Source organism: Macrosteles quadrilineatus, unplaced genomic scaffold, assembly GCF_028750875.1.
Source record: "Macrosteles quadrilineatus isolate MER2022 unplaced genomic scaffold, UCM_ALF_1.0 Scaffold_4__1_contigs__length_99947679, whole genome shotgun sequence".
Classification (NCBI taxonomy): Eukaryota; Metazoa; Arthropoda; class Insecta; order Hemiptera; family Cicadellidae; genus Macrosteles; species Macrosteles quadrilineatus.
In genome coordinates, this window is record NW_026542597.1 from 43,374,700 (window position 1) to 43,399,587 (window position 24,888).

A 24,888-nucleotide genomic window follows, 5' to 3' on the forward strand; every position below is an offset into this window, starting at 1 on the left:
GAGGAATTACAAGATTAATAAAGGAAAGATTGTGTTTTTTGTAATTTTGGAGTGTCCATGACCGTACGTAGTCATCCGATGAAGTAGACATGGTGTTAATTTTTGTTTATAAGATATTTCAATTGCTAGATTAACCTAGAAGTCCACTTTGTATCCTCGAACATGAGGTGCAGGGCTACCGCCAGAACAGAGCCAAATAACAGGTAATTTCACGACCATCGCAGGTTTTTTCACGACCAATCCAGCCTTATGGATTATAGTGTGTTTGGTCGTGACAATAACTTTAATATAATTGTAAATTGAACAGTTTAGTTCAATTGAAACACATATTTTTATTATAACTAACAGTATAATTGAAGGATTGTTTAGAAAGATTTAGATTATTTCAGACAATTCACGACCGTACCGCTTGTCCCTGACCATCACGTTTATGATTTCTATCATAAAAATTTCAAAAATTAAAATATTGTCATATTTCAATGTTTTATACACAAAAGAAGCACACCTATATACAAACATAACGATTTTTCGGGTCTCAGGTAAGTTTTTCCAGAGTTATACAAACTTAAAAAGATTTTATTGGCTTTGTTTCAATTTTTTGAGTTTTTTTTATTTTTTTCTAGAAAGACCAAATATACCAAAAGCTCAGTGACCTTTTTATTGTATAATGGTCATAAAAGTAAATTAGTTTATAGCAAAACATAGTTATAAAAATAATATTAACTATTTTTAATATTCATTTAAACGTCCGTTATGGTCGTGACAGGATTTTGTGTTTTTCCACTAAAGATGCTCTTAAAAAAAAAAAACTACCAAAAAATTTGCGTTACCATGGACATTTTATGAAACTTCAAATGTTAATGAAATAAAAAAACTAATAAAAGTTTTGAAAAAAGGGGAAAAAATTTTGCAAAGTGCTTTTCCTGAAAACGTACGTTTTTAAATTTTCACTCGTCAAATATCAGTGTTGAAATTTCATACGCCAAATGTCTCATGAATCATTATTAAGTATTTACAATACAAATTTATTTCCATAACCAACCACCTATTGATTTCAGTCTGTCATTGAGTATGAAGGAGGATGTTTCCTATTAGCGTAGCATACGCTACCAAAAGCTATTTTAAGATTTAAAAAATAAGTCCCGCTCCTTGGCAATCTGCAGTGATCTCATTCTGCATCGAGTAACATAACAGAATATACTATTTTGAAACATATAACAGAAAACATTTGTGTGTTTCATAAAAAATTAATTTTCCAAATTTTAGGTATAAATTTAGAAATTTTTATGAATGGTTGTTAGGTGGATTAGACAATACAGTTATTACAGTTGAGTCCCGCAAACTCGGCACTCGATAACCCGGCAGTCTGGATAACTCGGCTATCACCTGGCTCAGAAAATTAGTGATATTTTGAGTCCGAGTTAAACATGGACTCAAGCCAGCTCAAGTAAAATCATTCACAACTTGTACCAAGGATTTTTTGTACTATATCTGATGAGTTAGTACTGACTTGTAACATAAAAAAAAGTGGTTAAAAAGCTTAAAAATTTTATTGTCCTTACTTTTAACCCTAGTTCCTGATAATCTGGCATTTCACAAACTCGGCACCCTTCCAGTCCACATTACGCCGAGTTTGCGGGACTCTACTGCATCAAAATGTAATTAAAATTTCACTTTGGAATACAGCGGATAATTTAGCGCACAAAAATATGTCATATTCTGAGGGTAACATTTTACTTTGTGCAATATTTTTTCAAAGTTAACATTTTTCTACCGAAAGGAACTATTTTTGATTAGAGCGAGAAAAAAAATGATCAGCTGATTTTTCCCTCGCTCTCGATTAGTTATCTATTTATTTATCCACTACATTAGGATTACTGATATAAAGGAAGCCAATGAGGTTGAAGAACATATCAGTATAGTTATTGAAAACTTTTCAATATAAAAATGTATCTGACTGCAAGCCATAAAGCTGCGGCTCCACTGGCCGTAGTTTATCGCATTGCAATTACAGTTGGGTACAATTACACATGAAATACAAATCCGCAGCGGTGTCTATAATGTAGTGCAAAAATAGGAAAGGTTCCATTTCCGCAAGATGCTACATTCTGCGGTTCGCCATAAAATGAATTACACTGCTGTCGCTAGTGGAGCCACCTTTGTTTGATCGCTACCTTCCCATTTCAGTGCCAAAACCAACCACAGTTTTGTCGCACGACTAACTACGGCCAGTGGAGTGCAGCCTTTGAACTGTCAAATTGAGGATCTCATCAAAACTTTGCCATTTCAATAGCATGTAACTTGCTACCTGTGGCTAAAGTTCTAACATTTTGGACCATTCTACAGAAAATCATGAAAAATATTGGCTTTATTTGACAAGACTATGCAGCACCTATTAAAAAAAAATATAGGCCAAGGCTACCTTCTATGTTTATAGTTTGACTCAAAACTCAAAATACGTTAAATTCATCAATTCCTACAAAAAAAAAAAAAAAAAAAAAAAAACAAAAGTCAGTCTAGATGACTGGTGAGATTGCTGGTTTACACAGGATAACAACTAGAGCAATTGGGTGGAAAGAAGAACCAATTTCTCAGAACCAATAAATGTTCATTTATTACTAAACAAACTGAACTAAATAAGATATAAAATTCGTAACATAATACACAGAGTGAAACAATAATTTTTTATACAGGCATATAAACAAAAGAATTTATTTAAGTATGTTTATGTGCTGACAATGATGAGTATGTAACAATTTCTCGTATAAAAATATCTCTTATCACATTTTAAGTACTATTGTAGTTCAGCAAAAGTGCCTATGACTTAAAACAGCAAGTGACATAAAGGAGTAAGGTGGTTAATAATACAAATCTGATTCCTAAAATTATCCTTGTTAAAATTTAGCGTCTTTGGATTGAAGACTTAATTTTTCTGTAATCATAAAAAATCAGAAAATTAGAAGTGTTTAAGAACACAATATTAAGGAACAATTAAAATTAAATCAAAATAAATCAAAACATTTAAATACATGGAGGAATAAAACGTATTAAAATTCAGATTGATCAACCAGTAATATATACATAGTTAACAAAATTAATAAACGGGAGGAAATTTAAAAATGAGGGAAATTACAGAGAACTATTAACTTAACCGATAGCTTATTTAAATTGATATGCCTACATTAAATGTGTGAGGGGTTAGAACTTTTGCTGAAATACATGTTTACAAATACAGTACAATGAGGAGGTAGCTTAGTCATTTAATCACACTCAGACATTTTAAGATTCATAATTTCTCTCGTTCAAATTTCTAACTCACATCATATCAAACAAAATTGGTAACAAGGGAAATATTCCCACTATTTCACATTTATAAAATGTATTTCCAATAATCAACAGTACTTTTCAAAAACTTTTCATTTGGTTTTTTGAAAACACATTGAAAATAAATATACAGCTAATTGTCGTAATTTGCTCAAACGCGAGCAATACTCATTAATTCACTACATAAACATGACTTACAGTATTTTAACATTTGCAGGATGAAAGGCAAATCGTGTCAAATGAATTTGTTCCCACCTGGGCAACATTATATTTATAATTTGATTGACAGATCAATTCAAGAGTTCAGAACAGAGTGATGAAGAAGTTCCACGGGGTACTAAAGACCTGGAAAAAGAAAGAGAAACGTTGACTTAGAATATGAACAAATCTATACATTTCGATTAACTTCTACTATGTGCAATTTAATTTGATTGGGTAAGATTCTAGTGAACATGACTAAATAAAAAACTTGCTTTATTTGTTAAGATTAATAATTAAGGAAGAGACTTAAAGTTGGAATTAAGTTAATTGCTTTGGAGATTATAGCACATCAGTCTAAAGTTGATTTGATAAAGATAGATATTGATGCAACTTTTTTACCAGCACTCGCCATAGGAGTTTTTTCTTTGATCACATAACTTGGCAGCTGCATATTTTTCAATGGCAACAAGGGTAGCAATAGCAAATCATGCAGTTGGTTTTTATTGTGACTATAAGGAATTATTTTTGGGACTCAAAATTCGGATCCAAGATTCAAAATTCCTGGATTTGACCATCACAATTGACTTGGTTTAGTATAGACCAAATAAACAGATTCATAGAGAACTGTATAATGTGTCACTAATTGTGTTTGTCATAATGCTTGCAGATGTGTATTAATTATTTTTTGTTACAAACACTTGTTCGTTGAAGAAATGTCTTGCTTTGCAACTAGGTTTTCAGTTTCTAGTTGTGTTTGTAACAATGCTTGCATGTGTATCAAATATTTTTTTCCTACAGTTACCTAACAATGTACAACGTTCTTTTACTGATTTGAGAAAGCAAAATGGCCAATTCGCTCATCAGTGAGACAATGTTAACATTGTCTCACTCTAATTACTTTGTCACACTCCAGATTTGCAACGTGAAGGCATAAAATAGTGAGCGCGTAACATGCAGACAAGGTCGTATGCGCGCGAAATACGTTGTCAGAACTGGCTGTAAATCAGCTGGTCAGCTGTTGTACTGTTGACCGGTCACGACAGAAGCCACTATTTCATTGATTTGCCATTTGTAAACATTGAAGGTGGTTTTGCTGTCGCAAAATGGACCTTAATGACGATTTTAGTAATAATAGTTCACCAGAAGAGTCTTGTACTCCAGAAGGGTGTTTGTGTTCATTTTTTAAGGAGATTATTTTTTGTTTTATAATTTTGTTTCTGATTTATTAAGGCTACTTTCACATTGAATGTCATATTAAAAGTTCACTTCTGTGTAAAAATATGTTACATTTCTTATTTATTTGTTTTATGGTAACTGTAGGAAAAATATAATGTGCAACTAGAGTAAAAAGTGCAATTGCCTCACTCGCCTACAGGGCCCTGTTTCATAAAACTACTAGTCTAGTATAAATACTAGTTACTAGTGTAGGGACTAGTATTACTAGTGGTTTTTACTAGTGTAGACAGCAATGTCTTTCATAAAGTTTTACTCTTGTAAATTACACTGGTAAATACTTGCCATTTTCTAAGAACCTCTCTTCACCTGTATTATTTGAAGTAGACTAGTATTTTTGGAAAGAGAGTTATTTAATTACTCAAATCATAAAAAAAAAAAATTATTAAATTCTTTTTCAAGTGTGAATTGGCTCAAAAGTTTGCAATTTAAGATGAAAATAGATCTGTGAGTGCTAAAATGATAATTATTAGATGTAAATTACAATCAATAAATGTGGCGTAGTACAAAATGAGTAAAATTGAATTTTATAATGTGTGTAAAATCAACCTATTAGAATAATTATTATTATAAGTTATCAATTTCTGTGAAATTTTAGTCTAATTGTACTTGAGTTAAATTTCATGGTTATATAAACTATTTAGCTATCACAGAGAAAAGATTTTTAAGCTTTAAGAACCAAATTAAAACTGCATACTGTATTGCATACAAAGATGTAACAAATGTATCCAACATTACAACATTAATCAGATTATTTTACACCCAAGGCTCTCGGTTTTATTTAAAGACATTTTAATAGGTACCGTTAATATAGGTACTTCTGCTATCATAAAAACATTACTTTTAACATTTTGGTATTCTGAATTTGTTATTCAAAGTAATAAAAAAATAGATGTTGATTAGAGCTGTTATTTTAATGTAAAACATGTAACAGTTTAATTAATAGAATAAAAAGTAAAGTGAGTGGCGCGGATTTCAACCAGGGACCCACCACATGACTAGCGAGAACTCTCTGAGCTACGCCCTGCCGTAGCGACAATGCCATTTTTTACTATACTTGAAAACCTACTTCTCCATTGCTTGTAACGGCGTTGCAATTATTTGTTACATCAATAAACGTTTAGGCTTATTATTCATGGTTTGTAGACTCAAAATTTGAATATCTCTAAATGGTTTTCAACCAAAATATCCTATATTATGCATTCGAATATTTGGAAACATTGGTAAGTGTACTTGAAACCGTTCCAATAAACAAAATGTCCTTAGACAATTTAATTACATTCAAAATTTGAGCCTTCTTTTCTTTACTCATAGCAAGCTTAATTTTATATGTCAGAATAAAACAAAAACTATACAAATCACAGCGAATGCGGCAGCAACAGATCAAATTCCACCCAACTGTTGAGCGCCGCAACTATAGTCAAGTTGGGTAGCAGGAAAATATTTCAGTTCTGGCAGAGAGGCTGCAATTTTAGGTGGTTATAGTATACAAGTTTCTGAACCTAAAACCACCCAGACCCCAATTTTTAAGGACCTCGGTCGTCCGTAATAACGTCATCAAAATGGCGGCCGTAAGAGGATGCTGGGTCCCCATGAATTGGCTATAACGACCCGAATGCCTGAACCGATTTTCATGAAATTTGGCACACAAGTGCTTGAATACATTATCTCGGCCTGGGTTGAAAATGGTCAACTTTCATCAAGTCATTTCAAAATGGTGGCTGTTCAAAACTAAAAAAAAGTTATGAGGAAAATAATTGTGAATTGTTTTATACAGGGTGAGTTTTAAATGAGTTCCCCCCCCTACTTTTTTATACATTTCTTAAGATATCAACTTAAAACCATGTCAGATCATTCTAGTGTAGCAAGTACTTCATTTTGACTGGGTTTAAGTTTTTGGCCGCCATCTTGGATCCGCCATTTTGGATAAAAAGTTATTTTTTCAAATGTAAAGGTAGGGTTGTGACCCACCGTTTCAAACAAGACTTTTACGCTGAACTGACTCTCTGCCAGAACTGAAATATTCTGCCATCATATGCAGATATACGACCCTACAACCGATATAGGCTATCGGTATAGATATAGGCCTACAACCGGCTACTACAATCACCGTGTTGATTGCAGCATGCAGCGACGCGACGCCGCGCCGGCGAGCTCATTGATGAACATAAATAAGAGCGTTTTGATAAATAATGTGTGATTGTTTTACCTATGTGTCTATATAGTTGTTAATTAAAAGAAAACACTGCGTTTCTACAACTATTTACTTTTTGTATCAAATGAAAACAAAATTAAAACCCTTTATAAAGGATTTGTAATCTCGTGATTGAGGTTAGAAATTTGTTTTGAAAGTTTACCTTGTAAAGTTGGTCACGTGACTAGTAGTTTTGGTCACGTAACTCGTAAAATACACTAGTATTTACTAGCGGTATAAAAACGTTTATGAAACACAAATTAGTAGGACAGGTAAATACGGGACTAGTATTTACTACACTAGTATTTTTATGAAACAGGGCCCAGCTCGTGAGTACGGATTTCTCTCGAGTGAGGCAATTGCTCACTAGTTGCACAAATAACTATAGTTACAAACAGTTGTCTGTTGGAGAAATGTCTTGCTTTGCAACTAGTTTTTCAGTTTTTAATTGCGTTCGTAACAATGCTTGCATGTTTATAAAATATTTTTAGTTACAAAGCCTTGTTCATTGGAGAAATGTCTTGTTTTGCAGCTAGGTTTTTTTTAGTTTTATAAATAACATATATTGAAAAACAACAAACTAACCGTAGACTTATGTCCGCTTGTGGCTCCTCCGGAGTGCTGTAGTTTTGGGACGAGAGGTCGTGGACCCACCAGAACCAATACTGAACATTCCTCCACCGACTGTAACAATATTTGAACACGATAATTTTTTTAGAATTTTGTAACTTAAACAAAGCTAAATTATAATTAGAGGGTTTCCATTAAAATGTTCAAGGTCAAAAGTTGTTGCTCCAAAAAAAAGAAAAGAAAATTACTTATTTGTACCTACCTACACATAAAAAAGCATTCAAAGAACCCTATAATATATATTTCAAGAAGAATAAAATGTATGAACACATTTAAAAACCATGAGTTGAGCATATATGTGCCATTTTTTTGGATTTGTATAAAATATTTTTTTCTTTAGGCTTAATCTATAATATCTTTATGAAACTGTGTTTAAACTGAAACTGCAGAAAAAACTGCAAAATTAGCTAAGATTACCAAATAGTAAATCTTATATCACAGCAAAACAAGTCCCATGTTCCTTGAGATGAAAACCACTTAGGAAAATACCTAGGCTAATGCTGATATAAAATTGTTCAAATCTTACCAGTTGGAGGTGCAGCATTAAACTGAAATGCCGGGGCAGCAGATGAAGATGCCTGTCCAAACTGGAAGGTAGAAGAGGCTGCAGGTTGCGTTGTGGCAGCTCCAAATGTCGGTGGAGGGGCACTTTGTCCAAATGAAGGAGGCGCAGCGCCAAAGCTTGGCACTGAAGGTTGCGCTGGAGAACTTGTCTGAGCGGTTGCACTAAATGCAAATTGTGTTGCCGTCCCGAGCGGTTTCACAGATTCTGTTGGCTTGCCCGCTGTGGAGTTGCCAAACATAAATGGAGAGCTTGCACCGAAAGCTGGCGGTTTTGCTTCACCCGTGTTTGAACTAGTGGAATTGGCACCGAATGTTCCAGATGAACCAAATCCACCAGCCGTGTTTGTGCTGTTTTGACTTCCAAAAGCAAAAGTAGGATTGCTTTGGTTTCCAAAGGTAGAAGCTGCAGTAGTCTTCTGGCTTCCAAAGGTTGAAGTAGGATTATTTTGATTACCAAAAGAGGAACTCGGCGTGGTGCCCAAACCTCCAAAGTTGGGTGTAGGGTTATTGGCACCTGCGAATACATTCTTTGAAGCATCACTGCTTGTTGCAGTGCCAAATAGCGAAGGCTGAGCAGTGGTTGAAGGTGCTGAGAAAGGACTGCTCTGCGACCCAATACTTGTTGGATTACCAAATACAGATGCAGATTTTGCTGTGGTAGCATTGCCAAACATGGTTGGTGTATTAGATGTTGTTGTGTTGCCAAACATGGTTGGAGTATTGGCTGTTGTAGTACTGCCAAACATAGTTGGAGTATTAGATGTCGTAGTACTTCCAAACATGGTAGGGGTATTGGTGGTTGTTGCATTGCCAAACATTGTCGAAGTATTGGATGTCGTAGTACTGCCAAACATGGTTGGATTATTTGATGACGTAGTACTTCCAAACATGGCTGGAGTATTCGATGTAGTAGTGCTGCCAAACATGGTTGGAGTTTTTGATGTAGGGGTATTATTGGCAAACATAGTGGAAGCAGTCGTTGTAGAACTGTTTAATGAGATTCCAAAAGGACTGCTTGCTTGAGTTGTAGCCGCTGTACCTGAAAATCCAAACACAGTTGATTGTTGGGTTACAGAATTAGATTCATTGCCAAATGCAATGGGCTTGATAGTTGTTGATGCATTTCCAAACATGTTATTGTTTGCAGTTGTTCCACTTGATGAAACCGTGCCATTTTGCAATGATGTTGAACTTCCAAATCCTCCTTGTGATGGAGCACTTCCAAATATTGTGTTTGCTTGAGAAGTCTGGCTGTTTGATGAAAGCGGTCTTAGAGACCCATTTCCAAAGGCAGCCGGGGCCTGTATACCTCCAGCAGCGAAGGGACTCGATTTACTGATAACAGAACTGAACATATTTACAGATGGAGAGGCAGCATTACTGGTTAAAGCATTTGGTTGAGGCGCTGAAACATTTGCTGCAGTAGATTGTTGAGCTGAACTGGCTAATGGTTTTGTTGATAAAGAAGAAGCGGAACTTGCAGAAAATCCACTTGTTGACCCAAAACTATAAGGGGAAGCTACTTGTGAAACAGAAGAATTTGGTGTGTTACTTGGAGGTTTGTTTGCACTTGCTTGCAGAGCAAAGGGCGAAGAACTGCTTGAAGTTGGTGCAAAACCATTCACTAGAGGTTTATTACCATTTTCAACCGTGGCAGGCGGAGTTGAATTGTCTTTGTTTCCAAACATGTTGAACATGGATTTATTTTGTTCAGCTGTACTAACTGACTGTGCTGTTGTGGATGTTGCTGGCGAAAACAACGAAGGAAACCCTGAATCCGGTTGAGAAGTCTTTGTTTCACCACCAAATGAGGCAAACGGCTTAACTGCAGGTGAGTTTGGTTTGGGTGAATCTCCTTTGCTTGTGTCGGACAGAGAACTGTTTGCTGGAAATTTAAATCCTCCAGGTGATGATACATTTGTGGAACCGTTACTCGACACTCGAGGTAGAATTGGAAATGAAGATGGTGACTTATAGGGTAGAGTTTGAACCTTCCCTGGAGATGAAAGGTTAAATGAAACAATACTTGTGAGGCTGTTTGTTGTTAAATTTGTACTTTCATTGGGTTTTGATGCTTCTTTGCGGGGAGCTGATGAAGGGGAACTGAAATTTAAAGTCAATGGTTTGGCAGCATTAGGACTTTCCGATCCCATTTTCAGACTGCCAGAAGCGTTGAATGAAGAGAGGGGAGTTGATGGAACCGCAACAGAGTTGACTTTGTTCAAACTTCCACCATCAGGTTCATCCTTTTCAAAAATCTTTGTAGAAGTCAGAGCTTCACTGAAAGTAACACTCTTCTTCAGTTTGGCAGATTCTGGTGTAGCAGGTGATTCAGGAGTTGTGAATAAAGCTTTCCCTTTTATTAATCTTTCTGGTTGTTTTTGTGGTTCTGATTGAGGGCCCTCTAGTTCTGATTGTTCACCTGAAATAATGAATCTATTGTTAGTTGGGTAAGTTTTAAGAAGTAATTAAAAATATATTTTTTTTTAAATTTCATGTTTTGAGTTGAGGAAAAGTTGAATACAAAGAGGTAGTCCTTACATTTGGAAGGTTAACCAAACTCTACTAAACCAAAGTACAGTCTAACCTTGATATAACGAACCTCAATATAACGAATTCCTTGATATAACAAATTTTTTTAATCCCCTATGACTCTCCATAAGAGACTATGTATATTTTACCTCTACATAACGAACAAACCATAACAACGACCTTGATTTAACAAATTTTTGGTGATTCCGACTCAATAAAACACCTCAATATAACGAATTTATCATTGTCAGAACCTCTACATTGCGAATTTAACTTCTGCATAACGAATTGTCTACGTGTTTCCCTTGATATAACAAATCCCCCACCCCAGTATTGTTTTTGGAAAATCTGTTTCTTTATCAAATGAAATGGAAAGGTGACGTCATCGCTTGCACTGACATTCGTCTGCTCCGTTTTACACATCTCTCTGTCTGCTGTCGCTGCGCACGCAATGTTGCAACTGAGAACTGATTTCATTCACTGAGGACTGATGACGACGTAATCTGTAGTAAGCTGTGATTGGGTGATAAGTAAATATGGTGAATTGTACAATTTTTGGATAAAGAGAAATCTAAGAAAGAATATAAAAACAAAAGCAAAGAGCAACAATACAATAGCAACACAAACAACCAACAAACAAACAACAATAGCAACATCGTTATTGTACTGTCTTAAAACAGATATATTAATTTAAATAGTTTTCAGCTGACTTAATTGTTTGTTTGTTTTTTTCTGTTCTAATTTTGATAAATTTGATGAAGACAATGAGACATGGAGTTCATACATGGTAAGGCTAGACAACTTTTTTGACCTAAATGGAATTACGTCAGAATTAAAGAAAAAGCAATATTTGATCAATTTATTGACACCTAAAGTATTTCACGACCTGAGAATTAATCTAAGCCCATGTGACATTGAGGATAAAAGTTATGACGAAATATGTGAAGCTTTACAATTATTACTGGAACCTAAGGGAAGTATTATTGCAGAACAACATAAGTTCACTAAACGAATCCAGAATCCGAGTGAATCTGTAGGCAGCTTCGCCAAAGATCTGAAAACCTTAGCCAGTAAATGTGATTTTAAATGTCCAAAATGTAATGCATCAACATCTGACGTTCATCTGCGGCAACAGTTTATTTCGGGCATTCATGATGGAAAATTGCTGTCTAGATTAATTGAAATTCACGAAGATAAAACGTTTAACCAATGTCTTGAAATAGCAAGTAACTTTGAGCAAATCAAAAGTGAAACAACGAAAATCCAAGAATCAAATTTGCAATCAAAAGTTGGAGAACAATTTCAGATTCGAGGGAAGAAAAGCGCTGGATATTTGCAAGGAAAGGGTAGTAAAATATCATGTTTCAGGTGTGGGGGACACCATCACATAAGTGCGTGCGAAATTCCAGCAGACATTAAATGTTGGAATTGTGAGAGGAAAGGACATCTCAGCAAAGTTTGTCGGAGAAAGAAACAAAACATGCGACAAGCTGATGACGCTTCGACAGGAAATGAGTATGAAGAGGAAGGTGAGTGTCAAAATCCACCTTTTATGTCAATTTTATCCGTTGTGGATAGAAAGAAGAAATGTACTAAATTGTCTAAGCTCTCGGATGATGCATATCAACCCGAAATGGTAAACAGGCCGGGAAAGATTATGTTAGACTGCACCATTGACGATAAGCGTAACTCTTTTGAGTTAGATACTGGTGCTGCGGTCAGTACTATACCGCTGCATCTGTTTAAGAAATTATTTCCAGGTAAGATTCTAAATAGAACAAGAATGCCGTTAAGAACCTATACAGGAGAAATAATTCGCCCGGTAGGGTTTGCGACTGTCTAACTTTTCTATGAAACTCAAATATCTGTGGGCAACCTGTATGTTATTCGGGGGAACGTAGACAGTATTTTTGGAAGGGAGTGGTTAAAGTTGTTCAAAATTGAGCTTCCTTCATTAAACCAGGTATCAGAAGATCAAACAGATCATAAAAAAGACCAGTTTATAGAGAATCTTAAGAGCGAATTTCCTAATGTTTTCTTACCAGGAGTGGGTAAAGTACCGAACTATGAAGCTCATTTGAGTTTGAAACCAAACTCTAAGCCGGTTTACCTGCCACCCCGCCCTGTTCCTTTTGCTTTAAGGGATAAAGTCAATGATGAAATTGACAGGTTAGAAAAGGAGGGAATTCTCTCAAAGTTGACCTACAGTCAATGGGGTACACCTATAGTACCGATAGTTAAACCAAACGGGGATATTCGGCTTTGTGCTGATTACAAAGTATCAGTTAATAAGACCTTGGAACCTGATCATTATCCAATTCCAACATTGGATGACATATTTGCGAGCATGAGTGGCTGTAAGTATTTTTCGACTATTGATATTTCTCAAGCGTATTTAAACATTCCCATGGACAACGAGAGTGCCAGAGTACAGGCCATTAGCACATATAAGGGTGTATATGCTGTCAATAGACTCATGTTCGGAATCAAAAATGCTCCAGCTGAGTGGCAAAGATTCATATCTCAAGCTCTAGACAACATTCCAGGTGTTACGGTGTTTTACGATGACATTAGAGTAGTGAGTAAAACGTTAGAGGAGCACAAAGATCAGCTAAAAGAAGTTTTCAGAAGGTTATCCAATAATAACTTGCGAGTCAATAGTAAGAAATGTAATTTATTTAAAGCTAAGATTGTGTATTTAGGACATGAAATATCAGAAAAGGGTATTCACAAATGTAAAGACAAAGTGGAGGCGGTAGTAAATGCTCCCCGACCGACCAATAAAGATGAGCTTAAAAGCTGGTTGGGTCTCATTAACTATTATGGAAGGTTTGTCAATCATCTCTCAAGCTTGTTACACCCTTTGTATGAACTGACCAGAGGTGGTAGAAAGTTTACCTGGACCTCAGAATGTGAGAAATCTTGGCTTCAAACAAAAAAGGAAATTGCTTCAGATAGAGTTTTAGTTCCATATGACCCTAAATTACCAATTATTCTGTCAGTTGATGCCAGTCCAGTAGGGCTTGGAGCTACTCTTTCACACGCTCTCCCGGATGGATCGGAAAGACCAATATGTTTCGCTTCTCGCACTCTTACGCTCACGGAACGGTCGTATTCTCAAATCGATAAAGAAGCTACAGCAATCTTTTGGGGTGTAAATAAGTTTTTCAATATGTGTTTTCCAAAAGGTTTATTTTAAGAACAGATAATAAACCACTTGTTTCTATCTTCAACCCCGCAAAGGAATTACCACGAATGACTGCGCAAAGACTTCTAAGGTATGCCATATTCCTGCAAGGTTTTGACTACGACGTTCAACATATAACTTCTGAGGAGAATGTCTCGTCTGATGCCCTTTCGAGAGCACCGATAATAGGAAAAGAGGATGAAAATTTCATGGATGACATAAACAGAGCGTGTTTATACCAAATTAGGCAATTCAATGATGTATTGCCTGTGAAGCTGGACGAAATTCAAGAGGAAACTCAGAAGGAAATTGTAATGAAAGATATTTACGATTGCTTACTACGAGGTAAACCATTGGGTCATAAGGAGTATAAAAAACACTTGGATGAATTGAGTATAGTGGACGGTTGTATAATGAGAGGCGATCGAGTTATTATACCACGCACTCTGAGAAAACGTGTTTTGAATGATCTACATTCGTCTCATACAGGAATTGTTAGGATGAAGGCCCTTGCAAGAAGTTATGTCTGGTGGCCAGACATGGATCTCGATATAGAACAATTTGTGAAACAGTGTACACCCTGCCAAAGAAATCAGAAGAATCCTGCTAAAGCGTGGCATCCATGGGAACCAGAAAATGCACCGTGGAAAAGAATACATGTTGATTTCTTAGGACCTGTATCAAATCAATACGTTTTACTGGTTGTAGATTCATTCTCTAAATGGTTAGAAGCCTGTCCCATGACACAAGCAACATCAAAGAAAACCATAGAGTTTTTGGAAGATATTTTTGCAAGATTCGGCCTACCTTATACATTGGTGAGTGACAATGCTTCAATATTTAAATCAGAAGAGTTTAGTAATTACTTAAAACATAATGGTATTATTCACAGAACCATTGCACCATATAATCCGCAGAGCAATGGTCAAGCAGAACGCTATGTTCAAGAAGTGAAAAGGTACTTAAGAAAAGAAGTGGACACAAATGGAAACCTAAAAGAAAAACTTCTTAAAGTTCTTTCATCTCACAGACGAACACCGACATCAACAACAACAAAAAGTCCGGCAGAGTTGATGTTTGGAAGAAAACTGCGGAATTCGTTAGATGTGTTGAGACCTTCATTAGAGTCAACGTTGAAACCTACCTTTCGCAGAGCCCAACAAGGATGTACATCTTTCAAAGGAACCATAAGAGAATTCAAAGAAGGTGAACATGTTTTGGTAAGAGAAATGGTGAAAAATGGCAAAATTGTTTGGAGAAAAGGCGAAATAAAGAAAAGAATTGGAAGAGTTATGTACTCCGTTGCTGTTGATGACATGCTATGGAGACGGCACATAAATCAACTTCGGAAGATATAGAATCGACAGTATCCTTTGAATTATTTCATGGGGGAAGAGTTTGTACTGTCTTAAAACAGATATATTAATTTAAATAGTTTTCAGCTGACTTAATTGTTTGTTTGTTTTTGTTTTTGTGTTGTTCATGATTTTGAAATGGAAGTAAAATCTATGTAACATAATGTTAGTTTCATTTTATATTTAAAACTGTTCAGTTATTTTAACATTCCTTAATTTACGAGTGTTTTTATTATCTTTAACTTGGCTATGAATATGCACTTTTATAATGACTTATTTAAGGCTAATAATTTATTGTTTTCAATACGATTTGTTTCAACTAGCAACACCAATGCCATAGTTAATGATTATTATTGACATTCCTCTGTTGTGATAAATCAGTACTGTACTGTAAGTAGCCTACCGGCCTATCACGGAGCAGTCAGTAGCTTACAAAACTTTCTACTGGTTTGTTTAGTTTTTTACATGGTTTATTACTACACAATGTAGTGTTTGGCTAGGTTTTAGGAGGGTTAGAACAAGCTGTGATTTTAAACTTACAGTTTTTAACCTGTACCAAGATCAATGCCATTGTCATGATTGTGCAATATTCAAGATCCCTCACCTTTATTATGCCGGATAATTTAGATTCTACCATTGACTATTGGATACAGAAGGTTCTACTGTACAATGAACACTGTACTGTAAAGTATTGTAGCCTATGCTACTTTAATTGTGTTTTAATGAGGTCAAATCCCGGCCTATATTGACCAACGCTGGTTCTGAACCTCGACTTAGCAAAATTCCTGCAAACCTAACCTCTATATAACGAACCTCATTTTAACAAAATCCTTGATATAACGAATATTCAGTTCGGTCCCTTCAGATTCGTTATACTGAGGCTGGACTGTACCAAGTAGTAGACTGCTGCCGACTGTGAAGTGTGCGATGTAATTAGATTTTTAAGTGCTAAAGGCGTGAGGATCTGGTGTTTATAAATTTAATTGTTACAGCTGCCCTGGTTTTTATATTGGACAAACCACCCGCTCATTTAAAACGAGATATAAGGAACACTTACCAAAACCATCCATCCACAAACCCAATTCTGCATTTGCCATTCATCTGATTAATTATAGGCTAATCAAGATGTCTCAAATATTGACAAAACCATCGATGTGTAGTTTCACAAAAAAGAGGCTGTTTTCTCAATAACTAGGAAAATGAATGATGAAAAGATAATCCTTCTTTATTGAGGCGAACTTAGGACCTCATGGCCCTTTCTTACAGTTAACCTCTAAAAAACTAATGATAACAACAAAATATTAACAAAAATTACAACACAGTTTGTAACAAAACAAGTTATAAAATATCATAATTTATTTAATATTCCCTAACATACATTCACACACACACACACGTACACCCTCTGTTGCATCTAGGCCTAACGCACGCCACCCCGCCAAGCCACGGCCATCCGGTCAAGGTAATATCCTTTCAGCGTCACCATCAGTCGGGATCGGTTTTCATGGATTTAATGTGAAAAGGTATGGAGTTCCATAGGCGGCATGCTGTTACTAAAAATGATTTGTTATAAACAGAGTTGTTCTGTGATGAGGAATGCGAAGCGTGGACGAGCCAGAGCGGGTATCCCTTGCGTCTCTTTCATTCAAAAATTTAAAATTCTTTCTTGATAACTTCTAATTGTTTAACAATGCTTCAAAAAGCAATTTATCTGTTATAAGCTCTACAAAATAGTTTGGGAATAAATTGTAAAATGTTATGGCTCGGGGTTCAAAAATAGGGAAAAACCTATTGGTACTCCATTCCCAAAGTCCGATCATGCTAGCTTTGTACCAGCTTCAAATATCAACTGTACTAGGCCTATTCAAAATGGCACAAACTATTAACATTTCAAATACCACAGCTGATCAGTTGTTTCTCCAACGCTTAGCACTAATCAGTAAACTGCACTGACAGAGCATGATGTCATAACAAAGAATATGTTTGAACCATTAACTCACTTGGTCCTCCCAGAACTGCTATCATTGCCGCCAGTCGGTTCTCCTTAGGCGGAGACAGGCTGAGATCGTTGGTGGACATGAACACGTTCTTCTTGACAGGTATATTGATTGGCACAGAGTGGCTCGGCTGGTTGGACATACGGCCCAGTAGACGGGACACAGCTCCTTCTTCTTCTTTCTCCTCCCCTCTAGGTGGCTCTTTATGTGTAGCAACGGTCTCTACAACGGCAGGAGGTGGAACGGGTGATGAGATGACAGGTGACGACCTCTTAGTCTCCTAAAATGAAACAATAATATAGTAAAAATTGTAAATTGTATTGCACAAAATTAGTATTAAATATTTTTTCAAACAAATTATGTTTATGCGGTTCATACAAATTTAACCAGGGAACCATACTTTCATTGAAAAATTGTTTTGTAAAAAAAATAATCCAACATCTATTTCCCTCACATTTTGGCCCATTTCCTTGTTTTGTGTTTTCCTTTTCCAAAATATAATATAGCATTCAAATTTTACAAAGTAACTTCCTACAAATTGCTGTGCTACATGGAAATCTCATTCATCTAATTGAACATAATGTTATACACTCTGATTAACTGTACAAGACCCACCTTTACAATTTTGGCAGCAGCAGTAGTAGCTCCACCAGAATCAGGAGCAGTTATACGATTGGTCAGTGTAGGAGGTGTAACTTCGGTTTGGACCTTCAGAAGTTTGCCAAGAACAGGGGTAGAAGTGAGAGAATCGTCTATGGCTAAAAACAACAAATTTGTTAAAATAACCATTAAAAAACTGGGGAAAACAAGTAAGTTAAAATAACACAAATAATTTACGGATTGTTCAAGTAAATCCTGTTTTAAAGTGAAAATAAGAATACTGAGTTTCACTTCCAATTTAATAGGTTGGGTTATATTTGAAGAGAAAGATTTTATTGTTACAGTTTTGACATTATAGAAGAGCAAAACTCTGAGAGGAGCAAAGCATTTGAACAAAATTGTTAACAATGACCGTTATAACATATTTTTCACACAGCAAAATATATAAACAGTTAACATAAGAAAAAACTTACACTGAGCTTTGCGCTTTGCAGTTTTTAAATGTGGTGGCCGTACTGAAACACTGGAACTCAATGATGATAATATTTCATTGTTTTTCAGGGAGGCTTTGTGTCTCTTCTTATCATCCTCATTTGGGGACGATTCCTCTCTCACACGTTTCCCCCTAAAATAAGTAACATAATTTTAGCAAAAACACACTGCTTCATGGAGAGGTATGGGTGATGCTCATGACGAAAATGCTGGGTCCCTTATCAGTAAAAATAAAAAGCCTGGATAAAACAAAATTATTAACCCTCCGAGTGTCCATAGTTTGGGCCTTAATGACCGCCTATTTTTGGCGCATTTGCAAGGTTTTATTAAAACGGATCTGAAAAGCTTAAAACAATGTTAATTCTACTGTTCTATATACCATTTTGTTTGGAAAATTATGGGCTTCAATATCATACATAAAACCTAAGGAATATTTGTTTCAAAAAAATTTTTTTAGGTAAAAATAAAAATTATTTTGGAAAAATTGAAAAAAAAAAATAAGTTCGCGCTCAATGAAATTGTATAAATTATAGGCCTATAAATATTTGAAAATAGCCACTTTGTTCTAATATTATGAGGATTACAAATATATAATAATATAAGGAAGTAGATTTGCAAATAAATAAGTTAAGGGCAAAAAACAGATTTCAGTACATAGCGTTTAGCTAAGAATGCATAGCCTAACCATAGCTAGGAATCTGGCTGATAATTTACATCAATATCACTACCTACTTCTTCAGGATCATCAACCAGCCCTTCAAAATCACTTAAATCTTCTTATAATGCACCACGTATATCACTACTTTTGATTTTTAACACTAAAACAATGATAAACATAATAAAACACATCAGTCATCGGTCCGAGGTTAACTAACACGTTTACAAATACGCACGTCAGCTGTCTGCTACAATTACGATCGGCTCGGAGAACATAAAGCGCTTAGAGACAGACCTCTGGAGAAAGCTTAGAATATAATGAAAAGAACGATACCAAACTCGATCCAGTTCAATCCGATTTTGTCAGTCATAGAGCCTTCGCCGTAAACAGTGTTCGTGAGTCGCTGCAGCGACGCATGACACTCGGAGGGTTAAGTATAAATATTGCATGTGCTGAAGACTTGTGAAGAAAAATAATTATTGAAACAAATTCAAGATCTTGTTAACTACAGCATATTCTGTAAGTTATCAGATATAGGCCCTAACAATACTTGGTAGGCCTAGTCTTCATTTTAACCTATTGGCTACAGAAATTGCTCTACCACCTCATAAGGCCTACACATAGGATTTCCTATTTATTTTGGTTTGACTTACAAAAACAACTTTAACTTCAGTATTCTTTATTCTACATTGTATTAAATTATTATCTCCCTTCTCACAAAGATGGAAACAGGCAATCAGGACTCTACTATGTAAGATAACTATGAAAGTACAAAAGAAAACTTCTTTAGTGTCTAAATTTTAATTTTTTGATTTCAAACTGAAAACTTGATTTTTGAACTTCAGTGGCTGACACCAAAAACTTACTGTATAGTCTGCTGTAACAGAGACGTGTGAAGTAGTCCGTCATTTCCAAATTGGGAATCTGCGACTCGAGAACGCTTTGAGATCTCCTCATCATCCTCATCAACCTGCACAGATCATAAGTTCAATTTATGAACAATAAATACAAATAATGAAGATTTGTGACCTCTGCTTCATAGTTAACAGTAGAGAGTCAAAAATCCAGCACGTCAAAAATCCAAACCCCTCCTGAGAGTTTTAAAATATTGAATTAGTATAGAGACAACAGATGTTATACAATTCCGCGGGCCAAACAGTCGGCGCCCGGCAGGGAAATGAGTGAACGGGCCAAGCCCCTCTGTACTCTAGGCCTACTAATTTTTCAAGAAACGAACTACGGTAGGCTAATGTAACGAAAATACCTAAGTACAAAAATCATTGTTTTTATTTCATTCACTGTATCCTAGAACTGTATTTTTAATACTGTAGGCCTAATTACGTGTCTATATTAGGCATTTCTAGGCTATGTTTGAAAATCTGAACAAATCGGTAGACTACCTAATCTGAACTACCTACGGTCCCAATTAGTTCGGATTTTTGACTCTCTACTGTATGTCCTTTCCAATAAACACAACCTAAAAATCAAATCAACTAGTTTCAAAAGCAGGTTTGGCAGCATTAAAAAATAATATTAAATAAGGCCAATGACATTTGTTTTACTAAAATGGTGTATCAATATTGAAACATATAGATTCAGTAGGCTGTGCTATAAGGTTAATGATGAATAAATGTACAGTAGACTCCCTCTTATCCGGACTCCTCGGGACCGAGGCCAGTCCAACGGACAACGGGTTCTCCGGTTAAACCGACGTCCCCAAAGACTCGTTAAAACAGACCGTTTTAAATACATACTGTATATTACAGTAGTTGTACTGTATATACAGTAGTGTATTTAGACACGTGATCACTGGTCTCAAATCTTTCCCACGAGAACAGTTGTTTCATTACTGCCTACTTCCTGCCGATCTAGTCCGGTTTTAAACCGATGTGCTGATAACAATTGTCCAGTTAAAGAGTTGTCATTACCGCCGAGTGTAGTCTGGTTAAACTGATGTTCGATTAAAAGGCATTCGGATAAGAGGGAGTCTACTGTAGAACAAAACTCACATGATTATCAATCATTTTAATCGTTGATCGCTTGGATAAACACGTGAAGAATATATTTAAAAAAAATATGTTCTTGTATTTAATGTTAATTTTATTGTAAAAATATAGTGTTTTAAATTGATTCCAAACAAAATATGGGAATTACTCTATTACTTAGAATTTGGCCTATAGCCTAGGCCTAGATATAGTACAAATTAGTGATTTCTATTACAGAGGGGAACCTATTGAGTGTACTAAGTCTTTTAGTAAAATAAGTACCTAATCGATTGGTTACAGTAAATAGGTACCTAGGCAAACAAATCAGTTTAGTTTTAACGTAGGAGTAGTGTTTTGTAGATATCGCATTCACATATTAAATATACAGATGCTGACTAATGTACCAGGTAATTCAGTCTACCATAAAGATACCACTCAATATATTTGAGACACATCTTTGTAATAATATAAACTATGCTGGTGTGTAGTAGTCATAGTCCATAGAAGACTGATCTATTAATCTATATTGATCAGTTAACTTACATGAGAATGAATCCTTTTGCGAGAGATCTCCTTGAGCACTTGTAGCACAGATTTCATTGAATCATCTGGTCCCATAGCAGAAGGTTTTGGCTGTGAATTGGCCCCATAGTTGTATTGCACTCTGAAATAATTAAGGGTTTGAAAACACTATTATGAATGAATAATATTGTAGGCTCACTACTAGATTACGGTATGATAATGATTTCAGGCCTAATCAGATTAAAACAAGATTTTGTACAGTAGGCTATTGAAAAAAAGAAAAAAAAAACACCAAACATTTGTGGCTGGGTAGCTACTAGCCTACTAAACTCACCAGAAATAAATTAAAAACTGTACAGCAGTGGCGACTGGTGGGTTAAGGTAGTGGGAGGGCGCGTACTATTTTTTATGGGTGGTTAGGCCCTACTGACACCGGGGAGTTTAGTTAAAAGTTAAAAAACAAGTTATTTTAAAAGTTAAATGTTGGTTTAGGATACAAACTGTTTTATTTATAACTGTCGTATATGCATTCAATGGTGAAGAGTTAAATCAATTGGCATGTATAAACAAGAGAAACTGGCTCTCTCGTGATTTTAGTTTGAGATAACAAAATCGGGGTTTGGCGGGCCTAGCAGTAGCAGCTTTAACTCAACTCTCTTTTCAAAACTTACCACCTTACCACTCGCATACTTCGTAGAAATGTTTTTCACCGAATTCATAGTTCATTATTAGCACTGAACTACACTGAAACAGAGGTATATTAATTAATTATCAACTTGAATACCGGCGGTGCGGCACAATAAACATAACCTCACAAAAAACCACAGTATTCACTATTTGACTGATCTATAAATAATTGGGTTGACAGATCGAGATCATTTGCTGCACCCAGTGCTTGTTGTAGCAATACCGGTAGCTTAAAATACTGTTTGGGAGGCCTAAACGCCCTATATCTGTTGCATTAGAGCCTGATGCACCGATGTGATTGGTCGAATATTTCTATGCAGTTTATATGCGAGTTTGAACTCTACCTACTGAGTCCCGGCGTACTAACTGGGGCAAAAACATCTAGCGTCCATTGTCCGTCCTAAGAACATTGACCCCACTGACATTTAGGCTATGTACATTGAATGTAGGATTACAGATTCTTTTAAAGTAGTCTACTGTAGGTTATTTTTTTACTTTTGTGTTGAAAATGGGATGACTTCGCCCTAGAGTCCTTATGGACTAGCCGCCACTGCTAGGCAGTGTAGTTGCGTAGGCCCTACCTACTTAATTCAATTTTGTTCTAAGTAGGTAGGTAAGCCCTATTATAGGCTTGTTTAACTCTTTAAACTCTTTTGGGCAACTTAAAACTATGGACTCAGAAGTAGGCCTACAGAGTACCGTAGTGGATTTAAGTAAGCTTACTTACAGCTCATTGGATGGTGGTGCTAGACGAACACGCACAGGTGTTTTTATTTTTATTCTTGGAGATTGGCTCTTGAGATTTACAACAGGGAATGCACCAACGGTATCATATTTTGTTTGGTGGATTGTATTTTCTTCATTTAGACGATCAGCAATTCTTCCACAGAAACCTGGGCTGCTTACATCAGCATACAACCTGGTGTACATTCAGTAAGATAAATGATCATAGAAGAATAGGTTTAAGTTAGTTAAAACCACCATAAATCTATTCAAACATTAAGTTATTTGTCATGATTTACATTGGATTTGCCATAACTTATAGTCTTGAGCATTTTAAGTTTTGATTTTAAATCTTTGCTCTTCGTAGGGAAACGAAAGTAGGCTACCATTTTCAACCAGCTAATTAACCATTCTTCCTGGATAATTACCCATAAATGAACCCTTTTACCCGTCTAAAACCCATTTCTTCCGATGATAACACGTTTGATGTCCCCCGAATTACCACTGGTCCTGTACGGTAGTGAGTTGGGTTATGGCCTAGGCCTACGGAAGGCCTATTTAATTTAGTAATAAAAGAAGGCCTCGTAAGTTAAGTTTAAGTATTAAAAGCAGGCCTTGGCACCAAAAAAGTTATGGTAAGCCTATTCAAGAAAGTTGTAGTATTGATGTTGTAGGCTAGTATGATAAGTTAGCCTAGTTTAAAAGTAATTTTAGAACGTATAAGTTAAGTTAAGCTTAGGCTAACTTAAGTTAAGCTGAGGTCTGGGTTCTAAAAGTTTACCGTGACATTTTATGCTATATAAACTGACTCAAACAAGCTTAAAGGCATAGGTTAGTTACTTTGGAAAATAGCCTACCTCATTTACCCGTATGATAGGTACCGTAGCCTACAGTAGCTTTTAAGTTAGCCTATTGACTTAAACTTACCGGTATTTTTCATTTAAAGGTGGCTTATTTTCAACGTTTGGAGAGTGATCTCTGAAGGCAGGTAGAGGTGAGCTTCCACTTCGCAATAAATCTGCAGTAGTCCTCAAATATCCCGGATGAGTTATTGTTATGGGTGATTTAGACGAGTTGTTGGATTTTGAATAGTGGATTGGAGTAGAAGTTTCCCCTCTAACATGATGACCAATACTCAGCTTCGACATTTCTTGTAATGATTGTTGTGTCCTACTACTGAAACTAGTTATTGGCGATGGAAATGTTGCACCAGAATTCCAGATACCAGAGCTAGCGTTTAATGACTTATTATCTACGACATATGATGTGCTAAGGTTATACGAAGAGCCATGATGTATTCTGTCCAACTTCTTTGACACAGCACCATTGTTTTCAGTAGGTTTTCGAATGGGAAAATTAGTGTTGTTACTTTGATGATACATAGTTTGAATACTCAAAGAAATGTCACTAATCCACGAATAAAACGAGGCCACATGAGTTGCTATATAACGGAAAAGAGTGAAGTCATCCTTGAAGTACAAACCCGCCAAAATTACGCACAGCACTGCTACAATAACAAGCTTGGGTAAAATAAAATACGCTAGGAACAAACAAATAAAACTTAACGTGAAGCCAATGTAAATATGATTCATTCTTTTTAAAATTTAGTCCATCTTCGCGAATTGTATTACACACAAACATAGGAAAACCATAATTCCTTGGCTGATGTCAAAGACTACCAAAACCAAAATTCTTCCTGCTTAGAAGTACAGAGAGGATGAAATAATATTTCAAATTTGAGTTTGAGTGCAAGGAGGAATTTCTTAGTACTATCTAATAAAACATGTACAGTATTTTAAAAGGAAGATCTTGAATACGAGATGAATATTATAGTGTGACACGATGGCGAAACCTTAGATTTATACAACAATTAATTATTGACACATACAATTTTACGACGTCTACAGATGTCAATGCTACCCATAGATTAAATAAACTCCTTAGTAGTTTATGCTACCAGCAAGCACGGCCGCCTTTAACTCCGGCCGTGCAACGAGTCACCAT

The 24,888-nt window shown here is 35.8% G+C and overlaps 1 protein-coding gene across 1 annotated transcript; it reads right to left on the reverse strand.

Annotated features, from left to right (window-relative positions):
* Positions 1-2,597: 2,597 nt before the first annotated feature.
* On the reverse strand, positions 2,598-24,543 carry LOC128991717 (nuclear pore complex protein DDB_G0274915-like). The gene is made up of 10 exons (XM_054414838.1): positions 23,812-24,543; positions 22,889-23,080; positions 21,496-21,616; positions 19,834-19,937; positions 18,291-18,442; positions 17,833-17,975; positions 17,221-17,497; positions 8,109-10,568; positions 7,538-7,636; positions 2,598-3,669 (listed from the first exon to the last, which is right to left on the reverse strand). The coding sequence occupies exons 1-9, from the start codon at positions 24,474-24,476 to the stop codon at positions 7,545-7,547; spliced, it is 4,206 nt and encodes a 1,401-aa protein (XP_054270813.1). The 5' UTR covers positions 24,477-24,543; the 3' UTR covers positions 2,598-3,669; positions 7,538-7,544.
* Positions 24,544-24,888: the final 345 nt, after the last annotated feature.

Coding starts and splice junctions, on each gene's coding strand:
- LOC128991717 (XM_054414838.1), bottom strand. CDS start 24,476: ATGAATCATATTTACATTGGCTTCACGTTAAGTTTTATTTGTTTGTTC. Junction 17,976..18,290: donor TGCAAAGCGCAAAGCTCAGT/GTAAGTTTTTTC, acceptor TGTTGTTTTTAG/CCATAGACGATTCTCTCACT. Junction 7,637..8,108: donor TAATGCTGCACCTCCAACTG/GTAAGATTTGAA, acceptor ATATTGTTACAG/TCGGTGGAGGAATGTTCAGT.